This window comes from Lipotes vexillifer, unplaced genomic scaffold, assembly GCF_000442215.2.
Source record: "Lipotes vexillifer unplaced genomic scaffold, Lipotes_vexillifer_v1.1 scaffold575, whole genome shotgun sequence".
Lineage (NCBI taxonomy): Eukaryota > Metazoa > Chordata > Mammalia > Artiodactyla > Lipotidae > Lipotes > Lipotes vexillifer.
The window spans coordinates 2710529-2724280 of NW_006780198.1; the positions used below are offsets into that span (position 1 = coordinate 2710529).

The 13752-nt window shown below is 59.8% G+C and overlaps 2 protein-coding genes across 2 annotated transcripts in view; one reads left to right on the forward strand and one right to left on the reverse strand.

Annotated features, from left to right (window-relative positions):
- Positions 1-9167, forward strand: part of SLC45A1 (solute carrier family 45 member 1) — a 26160-nt gene extending 16993 nt beyond the window's left edge. Inside the window, exons 10-15 of the mRNA XM_007453327.1 lie at positions 1549-1704; positions 1838-1901; positions 5727-5993; positions 7463-7501; positions 8970-9006; positions 9088-9167. Coding sequence (XP_007453389.1) covers positions 1549-1704; positions 1838-1901; positions 5727-5993; positions 7463-7501; positions 8970-9006; positions 9088-9167 — 643 coding nt within the window. The remainder of the gene's footprint in view (positions 1-1548; positions 1705-1837; positions 1902-5726; positions 5994-7462; positions 7502-8969; positions 9007-9087) is intronic.
- Positions 9168-10289: 1122 nt separating this feature from the next.
- The window catches only part of RERE (arginine-glutamic acid dipeptide repeats), a 259834-nt gene continuing 256371 nt past the window's right edge, over positions 10290-13752 (reverse strand). The window contains exons 18-23 of the mRNA XM_007453328.1: positions 13351-13752; positions 13032-13254; positions 12014-12734; positions 11268-11414; positions 10608-10788; positions 10290-10323 (exon numbers count right to left, since the gene is read on the reverse strand). Of these exons, the coding sequence (XP_007453390.1) occupies positions 10290-10323; positions 10608-10788; positions 11268-11414; positions 12014-12734; positions 13032-13254; positions 13351-13752 (1708 nt within the window). The remainder of the gene's footprint in view (positions 10324-10607; positions 10789-11267; positions 11415-12013; positions 12735-13031; positions 13255-13350) is intronic.

Below are 13752 nucleotides of genomic sequence, written 5' to 3' on the forward strand. Positions count from 1 at the left end.
GCTGAATGTCTGACGTCCAGAGCCATGGCTTCGGCCTCGAGCCCGGGCCTAGGTCGGGGACAGGCCGGCCGGTGGAAACCCACAGGGCCCTGGTAGATGGAGGCGTGACGGGTTTCCTGATGGGATGTAAATATGTGGTAAATCAATAAACGGCAGCAGCAAAGCCTACGGTTTCCAGTGTGGCTCCCCGAGGGGTGAGAGGTCACCTGGGGATTGGGCCACTCGCCATGGGGACTCGGGGAGGGGGCTGTGAGTATCATTTATGCATATACATATATATGTATCTATATTACCAGCTGCAGCTTTGCACCCCGCCTCCCAACCCTACCCCCTGCCCCGAAGACACCTGGCAACGTCTGAAGATATTTTGGATTGTCACAACTTTGCTGCTGCCTGGGAGGCTGTAAACACCCTACAGTGTGCAGGATGACCACACACACAGCAAAGAATGATCCGGCCCCGAATGTCCACAGTGCTGGCGTGCAGAGAGCCTGTCTAACTGTACACTGCTCCCCAGAATAGAGTTAGAGCAGACAATGCTTTTGGGTCAGAAGACCTCACACCCATTCAGTCACTCATTTATTCATTCATTCATTCTCCCATCCATCCATCCATCCATCCATCCACACATCCATCCATCTGTCCATCCATCAATCTGCCCACCCACTCATCCACACATCCATCCATCCATCCATCCGTCCACCCTACAGATACTCATCAAGGGCCCTGGGAGTGGCAGGCAGTGGTAGGTGCTGGGGACCCAACTGTGAGCATCAAGGCTCTGCCCTCATGGAGCTGATGTGACAGGAGGAGAGACAGACAATACACTGACTTCTAGGCCTGAGAATGATGCCAAGTGCTGGGAAGAACACGAGCAGGGTGGGAGGCAGGGTGATGGGGTCGGGAGAGAGCTATTCCAGGGAGAATGGGGTTGGTGTGTTCAAGGGACCAAAAGCTCAGATTGTGAAATGCCCCGTAAGGTGGGAACTGCAGGAGGTGGAGCCGATGCCCCTGGTGAAGCCCCATCCTGCCCTTGGACTTTACCCGCCCACCCGTGCCCACCATCTTCCAGTGCTTGTTTATGGACCTGGATGAGCCTCCGACTTCTTGCGGGTGTCGAGATCCTTCGCCACGGGGCTTCTCGCCATCTTCCATCAGTGGACACCGCGAACTGGCTGGGCCCCTTCCTGGTGCACCCGGGCGGGTCCTTTCCCCGTACCGTGCACGCCAAGCAGGGAGGGGTGTGCCCAGTCACCGTCGTACCCGCTGCACTGGGCACTGGTCACTCATACCCTCCCTGCACGGTCCCGATGTTTGGGGGACACACAGGACACACTGACCAGAAGGCCCAAACAAGCAACAGGCAGGGGTCCCGGCCCGTTGCCGGCCCCTGAGGAGAGTCTGGTTTATGGGCAGCTAACGTGTCCCGCCATCTTGTCTTGACCAGTTAGGGAGAGTTGGGTGCGAAAACCACAGCCCTCTGCAGGGGACTTTGGCCACCTCCCCACATGGGCCACAGCTTTCTCACCTCGTCCACGCTTGCCCCAGACCTGCTTCAGCCACTGTCTTCTGCCCTCCTGGAGCTGAGGGGGCTCCCGTGGGGTCCCTGGGGTCCAGGCCCTTCCTCCCTGCCCCCTCCCTGGTCCACGAGCTCGTCTCCAGTGTGCCCTCACCGTCCATCTTCCACCTTGTGCTGGGGGAGCTGTAAACAGGTGTGAGCCCCCTCCTCCCTCTTAGCACCTTCCATAGCTCCCCAGGGCCTAAGAAACCGAGTCTAAGCTACTCATGCCCAACCTGGGCCCCACCCATCTCCCTGAGGCCTCCACCCTCTGTGCAGCTGCAGCCACCCAGCCCTCTTCAGCCTCAGACAGACTCTGCCTGAGCTCATGCTCTTCCCGTGGGTAAAGTCCTTCTACCTCTTTCCTGCCCATCGATTTCCGATTCATCGACTAAGATCCGTCTAAAACTCCACCTCCTCTGAGCAGCCCGCCCTGCTTGAGATCAGTGAGGCCTTTCCCCATGGACTCACTGGGTTAACATCATGTCATTTTTACCCTTCGTGGTCACGAGGTAAGTGAGGCAGGTGTCATCATCCCCGCTCTATGTGCAGGTGAAGCACAGAGAGGTTCGGTGACTTTTTAAAGTCACACAGCCCCTTTGGGCCTCCTTAAGTCCCATGCTTTCTCTGGGACCCCGGACTCATCCTCCCCACATTTATATTGCTTTAGAAGACCTTTGGATTTTCTAGAAAACGTGGTGTTGCATGGCTGTCCTTGGCCTGGGCTGTTTTTGCCTAGAATCGTCAAATCTGCAAGAAAGATAAGCAATGGGAGGCTCCCTTCTCACTCTTGGCTTTGCCGAACCCTGGGCACTCTTCCTAGAACTTTCTAAGTAAATGAAGAACCCTTCCTCACGAGGGAAGGGCTGTCGTCAGCCTCTCTTTCCTAAGACTCCACTCTGAGTCAGGCGCTGTTCGGGACCAGTGGGCTGAGCAGAGCATCAGGCCGGCTCCAAAAAGCTGCCCTGACCTTCCGGTCTGCCCGCAGCAGGTGGCCGTGGACACAACCCAGGATCCAAGCCAGGAGGCCCGGGACTCACCAAGAGCCACAGCCGCTTGATTTCCACATCTCAGAGAACCACTCTCTCGACTTAAAACTCAAGCCGTGATGATGGTGATGAGAGGGACCGCTGCTCGCCCGTGGGGGGCTAAGTACGTCTCCTCCCTCTGCTGGGAAGGAGGACCTGGGCCCTGAGACGAGCACTAAGTGCTGGCCCAGCTCCCACAGGGTTGTGCGCCTGCCCCACAAGTCTGACCCCCGACCTGCCTCTGAGCCCCCCGAGCCCTTCCCGTGGCCTTGGCTGCCCACCCTCCTGCCTGGCCGTGGCCTCCTGGGTCTTGCTCCCCGGAAGTCTGCCCCGAGGGAGCGCGGGGTTCCATCTGTGGACAGAGGACAGGGAGGGAGACCTTTGCTCTGTGGTCCCGGGATGAGACTAAAACAAAGACCACTGAAAACAAGACAAGTACCATGCCACGCATCTTGAATCCCGTGAACCTGAAGGTCAACCCTGTTCCTTGAGGCTCCTCTGGAGGGAGCACGCTGGCCCCTGAGCCACGCTATGCATGGCACTGAGAACCCAGGGTGAAACCACAGCCAGCATCAGGTTGATTTCTGGCTTCCGAGGCTGTGGACGAGCCCCGGACCATGGGCTGGGATACGGGGCCTGGGTGAGGAGGTGTCCCCACACCCATCACACCGGGCCACACGTTTCTAGGGAACAGAGCGGGCTTCCCTGGGATCTGCCAGAACAGACAGAAGCGCCCCGGCTTCTTCCTGCTCTCAGGTGTGTTTGTGTGCTGTGCCCTCTTCCCGGCTGTGAGGTCGAGGGCACTGAGAAGCCTCCTGCTGGAGGACTTGGAGGAGAGAAGCAGGTGTCCTGCGTTGGGGGCACACCCGGGGCACCCAGGGCAGCAGTAGCTCAGGGGGACTTTTCAGGGCTGGGGGATCCTGGGACCACGATGTTTGGAAATCATCTGGGCTGAGGGTGCATCGTGGGTCCCATCGAAGATTTACCGAGGGCCCGCTGTGTACAAGCTAGCACGGGGGCGAGAGCGTCTGTCCCTCACTGTAACATCCACGCCTGGGCTGTGCCCACCCCACCCCACCTGCAGCCCCCAGCCCCCTACTCGGCCATCGCTCCCCCCTGCTCCAGCCAAGACCTGTTCCAGTTGCCCTTTGCCCAGAACACCCCGCCTTCATCTCCAACCCACCCCCGCCCCCCCGGGGCTCCCTGCCTCCAGGAAACATCAGTTATTTTGCAAAATACTGGTGGTACCCACACGCCTCGCCTCTCCCCTTATCGTCTCAGCCGAGGGGTGGGGTCGGGGGTTGGAGGAACCCCGACTGTTCTCTGCAGCCTGAGCTGCAGATGTCGCGGGGGGGAGGGGGGGCAGGCGGGCTGGTGGACACAGACGGATGGCGCCTGGGCTTTGGAGACACTGCCACCTGGTGGCCAGGACTGGGTATGTCAGTGAGGACCGAGTTTCACATCTGCTCTGGGGCAGGACCTGCAGCAGAGCCCGTGAAACGAATAAGGGGAGTGGAGGGGACCTGGGAGTGACAAGCAGTGGTTAGGTAGACAGAAGAAACTGGCCCTAAGACAGTCTGCCGGCCTCAGGGATTCTCCCTGGGCCAAAAGGGGCTACTGAGAAGTGCCTTTATTAAGGTGATTTTCTTTTTTCTTGGCTGCGGTGGGTCTTCATTGCTGCGCGCGGGCTTTTCTCTAGTTGTGTCGAGCGGGGGCTACCTTTCGTTGCGGAGCACGGGCTCTAGGCGCGCGGGCTTCAGCAGTTGCAGCACGCGGGCTCAGTAGCTGTGATGCGCGGGCTTAGTTGCTCCGCGGCATGTGTGCCCTGCATTGGCAGGCGGATTCTTAACCACTGCACCACCAGGGACGTGCCCTAAAGTGCTATTTTTAATCTCATTCGCGGCACTGGCTGTCCACACCCGAGGGGTTCACCGGAGGTCACGGTCGTAAAGCGGCTGTCCCCTCCTCACCCAAAACTCTGCCCAGGACTGGAGCCAGAGGGGCTGTGAGATCCTGGAGCGAGCATAGCTGGGGACTGGGGGTGGGGTGGGGTGCGGCGCGGGACTAAGAAAATTGAAGGGGAGGGAGGGGTCACTCGAGGAGCCACAGCAGAGGGGCCAGATCCCCGGATGGGGCTAAAGGCACTTCCAGCTGCTTGTCCGCGCCTGTAACTCAGCAGCGCACTTGGACAGCACACCAAGGCAACTTCCTGTGCGGGGCCTGCTCATTCATCCAGCAAACGTGAAAGGAGCACACGCATCCCCCCTCCCCCCGCCGGAACGTGGTCCAGGAACGAGGTGCCCGGGTAGGGGTGCAGCGGGGTGCCCGTGGAAGCACAGGGCTGGGTCGGGGCGATGCAGGGGCAGCTTCTTCAGCCTGGGGGCCCCAAGAGACCAAGAAGAAACAACTACACACGGCAGGGAGAATCTCGCTGAAGCGGCTGAGGACCGCTCGGATACTGAACCCCCCGAGGGCCCACAACGCAGGACAGAGAACCCAGTGAGGGCGGGCGAGTCCCAGGGGAAAGGCCGGGCTGCTCTGTCCACAACAACGGTAACTCTAGCCCAAACAGGCCCAGCCCCGAGCGCCAGGACTCCAGTGATGGCCCACCTGAGCCTGTAGCCGCAACGAGCCCAGCTGGACGGCCACGTGCAGCGGCTGCCTACCCTGCAGGCTCATCTGGCTGACCCTCCCTGGGAGGGGGCAGGGAGGCCGAGGACCCCCATCCCTCAGTGTCCCCACAGGCCCCTGGGAAGGGCCTGCTCAGAGCTCCGGTGCAGGACAGACCCACGCACTGGTCTTGGGGCCCCTTCGCTTGACCCCAGGTGTCTGGCTAACCAGTCCTGTTTTGGTTCCATAGCTCTGAGTTCAGGAACACGCCTGCACCGACCGGGTTAGCCGGGAGAGGCTGAAGGTGGTATCGGGGGTCTGTGTTGGTGCCCTCCCACCTCCCTGGGTCTCGCCTGAGGTTGGCAAAGTGTTCGCGGCTCCCCGAGTGTGTCCAGGCAGAAGCACGCGACCCTGGCCCTCCCTCAGCAGCTGTTTTGTGTCCACGATTGCACAGCTGTGCACGCAGCCCTGGAATCTGTCTTATCGGAAGGTCATTGCTGATCTCTCTGCCGTGTATCCTCGCCCTGCAGATAAGTGGCCTTGACTTACCCAGGTGCTGCCTAAGTGACGTGCCCCGTTCACCTGAACTTACCACGGACAAGGACCCACGTGGCAGCCGTGAACCCAGCCCTACCAAGTGCCACTTTCTGAGTCCACGCTGCAGGGAACCAGAGGGGCTGAGCCACTGTGCCCAGGCCGAGGGCCCGTCCACCCGCAGGGCCAAGGGGCACTCGGGGCACTCGGGGCCAGCTTGTCTGGGCAGCAACAGAGCCGAGACCCTGGCTCGGGGTACAGCTGTGAGACATCAGACCCTTCCTCTCGGGCTCATGAATCGGCAGGTTCGTCCGTTGCAGCAGGCCCTCTGCCTCAGAATGGGTGCACGGCAGGGTGGGGACACTGGCCACAGGTGTCCACACCTGACAATCTACTACAACCTGTGCAGCTCTGATGAGGGTCTTTTCTGAGGCATAAATCTACGTCTCATTTACAGACCCTGATGTCTTGTCATTCAACCTTCTTTAAACTTCTACTTTGTACATCTATACCTACTGAAAACTTCAGCTTCGTAAAGGGCACAGTCTACATAAGAGACAGCCCTATACACTACTGATACCACGTATAACACAGATAACTAATATGGACCTACTGTACAGCTCAGGGAACTTTATTCAGTGCTCTGTGGTGACCTAAATGGGAAGGAAATCCAACTAGGAGGGGAGATCTGTATATGCACAGCAGATTCACTTTGCGGTACGGCAGAAACTAACACAACATTGTGAAGCAACTATATTCCAATAAAAATTAAAAAAAAGAAAGAGACCAGCAGAGATGGCACCTGGATTCCACCCACTCACCCCACTGCCCCATCCCACCTTCTCATCCGTGACCCATGACGACAGTCACGTGTGTCTCCCATGGCGCCTGCAGGGCCCTCACTTTGTTCCCCCAACTACCCAAACTGCCCAGCAGGGCTCCTGCTGTTGGAGGGCACGGAAGTGTCTCTAGGGCCATTGATGGGTATGCCACCTGCACCCTTCCGGTTGGCAAAGCTATCTCATGCCCTAAATTAGATGGTGCCCTACATGCGCCGTCCCCCAGGCCTTCACCACAAGGCGGACAGACCCTGGCTGGTTTGAGGCCGTTTACTAACAATGAGCACTCGGGGCTGCTCACGCTCCATCATCACGGCCAGACCCCAGATACAGAGGCGCGCCTATCAATTTCCAACGGCAGTCTTGAAGCTTCAGGAAATTCCGCGAACCCAACCTGGCGTCTGCTGCCCCCTCGTGGCCACACGCACACCCTGCAGGTGACCCGGTGCGCTATCACTGGGCAAGATTCCCCCATGGGGCTTGGAGGCATCCTCAACCTGGAGGGCACCTCAGCTGCTGAAGGCGGCCCCGGCAGGCCTCGGCGGAGAGGCAGAGAGGGGACAGGCAGGAGGCGCAGCCAGGGGCAGGAGGCCACTGTCCTGGCTGGTGGCTCAGACCTCTCCTCAGCAGAGGAGGAGCCACAGGCCCACACGCTTTGGAGGGTGTCCAGAAATTAGAGGTGCGGGTTGAACGGCACGGGGAGGAGTGAGGAGGGGGTGTTCTGGTCCCAACGCCATCACCCCCGTTGATGAATGCCCATTCATCAATGCCCACGGATGGGCACTGAATGCCCACTGCCTGGGGAGCCTCTGCACGTCCTGACTGTCCCGAGTCAGCAGGCTGAAGCCTCCCCGCGAGGGCGGTGTACCCGCCAGAGAGCCCCTTCCCCCCAGATGGTGCAGACGGGGGCTCTCTGGAAGCTGTTTCGGAGGGTAAGCAGTGTGCTGGCAACGCAGAGAACCAAACCATCCCCCTGCCCCTCCGCACCCGGGGAGACCCAGGTCAGAACAATGGCCAATACGCCTCCCCCGCCCACCACAGGGAGAGACGCAGTCCACCGGAGAACACGCAGCCGCTGAAGTGTAGCTTGTTTTTATTTATGTCCACAAATATTTCAAAAAAATTACAAAATACTCAAATGGAGAGAACACAGAAGTCACAATTTCTGGGTGTCTACTCTGTTTACACTGTGTTATCTCATGGCAAACTACTCATATATACATTTAGCTTCAAGATATATATAAACGTAGCAAATCAGAATGTACACTCCGCTATGCTGCTGCCGCAGCGAAGTGAAGCTCAACCCGACGACAGTGAACAAGATACACATAAAACACGGAAAAGCAAAACAACTCCAAACAAAGGGAGGAAACCCAAAAGGAGACCAAGGGGTCGGGCTTCAAAGACACTGCGAAGGTCTGGGGCCTCCGACACACGCTGCAGTTGACCAGGTGAGGATTTCGGGTTGTGGGTTTTTAAATGGAAGAATCTCAGTGCTTCACCTGGGGACGTGGGGAGAAAACCAAAACCTAAGGAGAAAACGCCTTCAGACAGTTTTCAAGTACAGACTTCGAAGTGCTTCAACTCTCTCTCTTCCTTGGAAATGGACAAGAGAGAGAGGAGAGAAAGGAGGATAACTGAGTGGGAGGCATTGCGTTCCACCCAAAGGGAGAAAAGCAGGCGGGGGCTTCCGTGCAGGAGCCGGGGCAGCAGGAGCGCCCGAGTCCAGCAGGAAGGGGCCCGGCTCAGAGGCGCGGAGGCCGCAGAGCGGAGCCCGCCCTGATGGCACGTCACTAGCCCCAGGGACACAAACGCCCCTGGCCAACGCGGCCACTCAAGCGATGACAAAGTGTTCATCTGAGCTTGCCTCCCCCCAAGGAGCTAAAAGTTAAGGCAGAAATGGAATGAGAGAAAACGAAAAGAAAAAACCTACGAACATTTTCAACAGACAAAACCATCCTCTATCTGTCCCAATGGAAACCGAACGTGGCTTTAGTGGACACTGGAAATGCCCTTGAGGCAAGTGTGAATCCAGAACCTGAATCTGAGCTATCGCCTGCTGGTTTCTGGGTCAAAGCGCCAGCCTCTCATCCCGCCCCCTCTGTGGCTCCAGTCCTGGACGCGCTCCACGTCCACTGACCCCCAGGCGGGAACTCCGCGCACCATGGCAGAAAGAGCCCCCGAAAGGCTGAGAGAAGAGGAACAGAAAAGGTCATGTCCTGGCAGAAAGCGTGATCAGCAGGTGCAGAATGTCCTTCCAACTTCCCCACCCTCTGCTCTGGAGAAAGTGAAGCACGCGGGCAACTCAGAAAGCCGAGGCGGGCTCTCTGGGCCACCTGCCCCCAGGTGGAGCTGCCTCTCACTCCACGTCCACGGCTGTGACCCCCGTCCTGCTTCCAGGACGAAGAGCGGGACGCCAAGTATCTCCCTGTCCAATGTGGGTCCCTGTTCCTGGGGTAACACACAGGACACCACCCGCAGCCAGACCGACTCCGGGATCTCCCTCACTCCAAAGCAGCCTTGGGCTGTGACAAGGATGGCCTGGCCTCACCACAAGAAGATCCAAACGACGACATGCACGACAAAGCAGATTTCTAAGAGATCCCTTTGGCAAGCATATGTGCGGAGTGACTCGCAGGGAATCGTTTTCTTGGATTTTCTAGAATGTTTGTTTATGAAATTGTCCAAGTATTGAAAAAGGCAGTTCATTCAGAACAATCAAATGCGTGTACAGAGAAATCTATAAGGAAATCTACAATCCGACACACAGAAACATGTGCTTTCGATCCCTCTGAAACAGAATGGGGGACATTTAACTCCTGTGCTCCTGGTGCAAGATGAGAGGTTCAAGCTAACAGATGTCTGCACCGCTGGCAAAGCACAAGCTGGGAACAGACAGAAGTGAAAACCAAAGCAGCACAACAAAGAAACGGTTTGTAACACTGTCCCTGCACACCCCTGGCTGCTCCCTGCTGCGCCCAAACCTAGTCCCAAGCTTTTGCCCGTTTGTAACTAGTAACGCCCATCTGTTCCCTTTAATTAAAGGGATAATTATATATAACTTTTTATTAAAAAATCAACTCTGTGTTCTGTCAACAGCTGGTAGGAATTCACAATTAGTGACATGGCTGGAAAAAATAGATCAGAGTAGTAGTTTATGGAAGAAAAAAAAGGCTGTTCTAAAATTATTTATTTACAGACGTAAAAAGCCATGCGCAGAACTTCCTCAAATTATGAAGATTTCCTACAATGTATTAAAATAAAAGATTTTTTAAAAATTACAGCTCTTGGATTCCAAACTCATACGCTGCCTATCTGCAAACCTTGTGGGTTCTGGAACACACGCAGCTGAGTGTGTCTGCACGCACAGTGAAGGGTGTGAACTGGATTCTAGCACCTACTGAAGAAATCAAGGAAGGAAAAGAAAACTAAAGCCAAACCCCAAGATTGCAGGGGAGTTTTCTGAATGTTCAGTCCAGTCCAGGCCTCACTAAGTTTCTGGGGGACTGTCATGCAGGGAGACCCAAACCAGTCTCAAGGAATCCTCTCTACAAACGAACACTAGTATGCTGATACGTTTTTAGTTGTGGGGTTTTTAAATATATAAAGAAATCTTTAGAAGATATTCTTTTTGCTTTTGCAGCTCCTATTGTACGTAAAAAGTCCTGTTTCTCCCCCAAGAATTGGGGTTTCCACAGCCAGCGCTAACAAATAAATAACTTATAACTGCTTGTCACCTTCCTTCTTCAGTCGACTGGAAAGAGGGGGTGGAAAAAAAAAAAAAAAAGAGGAAGAAGTAATCAGCGTCAGTCAGGCCTGGGTAGGCCTGCAGCTGGAGGGCCCGGATGCCCGGGGCAGCCTCCACACCGCCGACCCCTGCCCTGTCTCCCCTTAAGACAGCTCCACAGGAGGCCCAAGGGGCAGGGGGGTGGGGGCGGGGCGGAGTGTGGGTGCAGCCAGGAGGGGCGGGAGGGGGTCCGGGACCCACAGGTCGGGGAGGTGGGAGCCTGGCCTCCCTCCCAGCCCCTCCCGCCTCACCTGTAATAATCTTCCTGACTTGGGAGGTGACCACCATGCATGTGCGGGTGTCCGTGCAGCCACTGCTGCTCCATGGCCAGTCTCTGTAGCTCCGCCGACTGGGCGTGCATGGCCTGCAGCTGGTGGGCCGCCGACATGGGGGGTGGGATGGCCCCAGGCAGGTCTCGGGGGTAGGGGGTGCCTGCCCAACACAGAACAGCCTCTGAGACAGAAAGGCCAGGATGAGGCCGGCAAGCAGCTCGGATCAGGAGGGAGCCTCCCAAGGGGACGGGCAAGAAGCCACCTTGCTGGCAGGGAGCACCGAAGCAGAGCCCCCGCCCGCCCGCAAGAGAGAACTGTGGCTCCTGGACCCCCTGCCCCTGGGCCCGGTCCTCCTCAGCCTACTGGCTGGTCCTCACAGAGGCCTGCCCTCAGCCCTCCTTTGAATTTGGCACTCCGCTGTCTCTTCCCTGCCCACCATCGTCCCGGCTCCTGATACACGTTTATACCCCTGACCCCCAGCTCCCTGGGGACAGGGGTCTGCCTGCCTTGTTCCCAAGTAGCCTCCCAACACTCAGGAGGTGTGTGCTGAACACACGAACAAGTGGGGACGTCGCGGCAGACCACCACCCCAGCTCTGCCCTGGACCCCACCCCACCCCTTCCCCAGGCGCGCTCTCACCAAAAACTGGATGGCGAAGCATCTCGTGCTCGTGGGGGGGCTGCCCCAGCAGAGGGCTGGGGAGGGTGCCAGGGGGATAGGGAAAGCGAGCCAGGTGCGGGCCAGCAGTCAGGGGGTCAACCAGCGGGTGAACTGGGCCTGCTGACCCTAGGAAAAGGGGCAGAAGTGCACATGCAGGCGGTGCAGGGCTCTGGGGGCCTCTCGCCATCTGCCCTCGTTGGGGGCAACTCCCAGGGACCTGCTCCTCTCCGCGGCTGGCTTCTGGTCACCAGGGCCACCGGCAACCCCGACCCAAAGTAGCGTCGCCCTCCGTGGCCTCCCCGCCCCTACAGCGGAGCTCTGGAGAGCCGCCAAGTGAAGAGCTGGCCACGGCTTTCCTTTCCTCTCCCTCCCCCTCCCCCTCCCCCTCCGCACGCCCACAGGCAGAGCCTCCCCAACCTCGTTTTGTCCAGGACCCTGGATCAGCAGAGCCCGCCTGGCCGACTGCCCAAGGCCCTCCTGTGCCCTTCAGGTGCACAGGAACCCCAGGGCCGTTCCAGCCCTGCCCCAGCCAGCATCCCTCCTCCCAGCTCAGCTGGACTGGCACCCTCCCCAGGGCTGCCTCCCGAGCCCTTCGCCCACAGGACCCGAAGGCGGCCAGCAGAGCAGGCGCTGCCAGACGGGGGCTCACTAAGCCCCGCTCTCCGCAGACCTCTCGGCCGCGCCCCCCGGCACGTCCTCTGCCCTTGGCTCCCTGGAGTCCCCACCTTGGTGGAGAGGGTCCTGCTGGTGGAGGTGGAGGTGCGAGTGGATGTGGGAGTGCTGGTGGTGGTGCGGGGTCACGTTGAACATCTGCAGCCGCGCCAGGGGGTCGCTGGTCAGTGAGGCCATGCGCTCGGCGTGGATGCGCTCAGCCGCCAGTCTGTCCGGGTAGCTCATTTCGGGCCGCAGCTGGGGGCCCGCCAGGGCCAGTCTCTCCCTCTCCAAGGGGTTCAGGCCAGGGTGGAAAGATGCGAAAGGGTGGGGGCCGGCGGCGGGGGGGATGGTGAGGGCGCCGTGCCGGGCGAAGTGCTCCATGGGGTTGGCGGCCGGGTGCAGGGGGTCCAGCTCCGGGGGCTTCACCTCGAAGCCTGGCTTCATCCGCTCCCGCAGCTCGCGCTCCCGGATCTCACGCTCCCGGATCTCGCGCTCCCGGAGCTCCCGCTCGCGGATGGTGGGGTCGACGTTGTAGAGGCCGGGCATGTGGTAGGCCAGCAGCGGGTCGGTGGGGTTGAGGGGCACGTAGAAGGGGTGGTTACGGTTGGTGGGCGACATGACGTGGGGCCGGGCGTACTCGCTCAGAGTCCGGAGGGCCGGCGTGTCAGGCCCGATGTACGGAGGAACGGCCGCGATGGTGGTGGGCGGGGGCTCGAAGGAGGGCCGCATGTGGCCGGGACCACCGAGCTGGGGGTCGCCGAGGCGGCCTTCGTGCGCAGAGCTGGACGCCTTCTGTGAAAGGAAAAGAGGCCGTAAGGGCTGGGTGTGCCCAGCCGTCGGCCCAGCAAACTGGGTCCCCCCGTGCTCCAGACCCAGACCCAGACCCGGACCCAGACCCGGCCCAGCCAAGGTCCGGGCCCTGCAGTGGTGGGGCACCCGGGGCCTGGATGGGTCCGCGTATCTGGGACACAGAGGTAACGCGGGTGGCGGCTGAGAGGACGCCAGGCGGTGGCAGCCCACCCGTGAAGCGAGCGTGGGGACCAGCCCTCGGGAGCCCCCCGAGCAGAGCAGGCTGCCCGCCCGACTCACGGCCGCCCGCTCTGCCTCGCGCTCCCGCTCGCGCTCCCGCTCGCGTTCCTTCTCTTTCTCCTTCTCCCGCTCGCGTTCCTCTCGCGCCTTCTGCTCGGCCTCCCGTTTGGCCTTCTCGATGGCCTCCTCCCTCTTCTTGGCCAGCTTGGATCCCGCCAGAGGCATGAAGTGCAGGTCTGTGCGCGCGCACGAGTTGTAACCCCGGTCCAGGTGCTTGTAGAACCTGAAAAAGCCTCGGGTCTCGCTGGGGTCCCTGCCGAGGCCCCCAGGTGCCCAGCTGTCCCTGCCCCGGACGTGCCCGGTTCCCGGGGACCAATACCTGGCAGACTGGCTGGCGTGGCTGGGGGTGTCCACCACAGTGGGCTCAGGGGACGGGCTCCGAGGCGGGGGAGGGGGGCTCTCGGGCTCCTCAGCTTCGTCCAGGGCCTCTTCCTTAACCTGGACGGTGGGGAGCGGGCAGGCTGCCCCCCCAGCTACACTGCCTCCCGCAGCGACGGGGGCAGAGCAAGGCGGCTGGGCCGAGGGGCCAGGCCCCACCGGGGGAGTGGAGGTGGAGGGGCAAGTCGGAGGGGTGATGGGAGGAGGGGCCGCGGGGGCAAAGGGGTGCTGGGCGAACGGGGGTTGGGGGGGCACCTGGTGGAGGCCCGCGGCGGGGTGGGAGGCAGGGGCCAGGCTCTGGCTCTGGGTCAGCACGGGGGGCTGGGCGGGGGAGGAGGGCAGA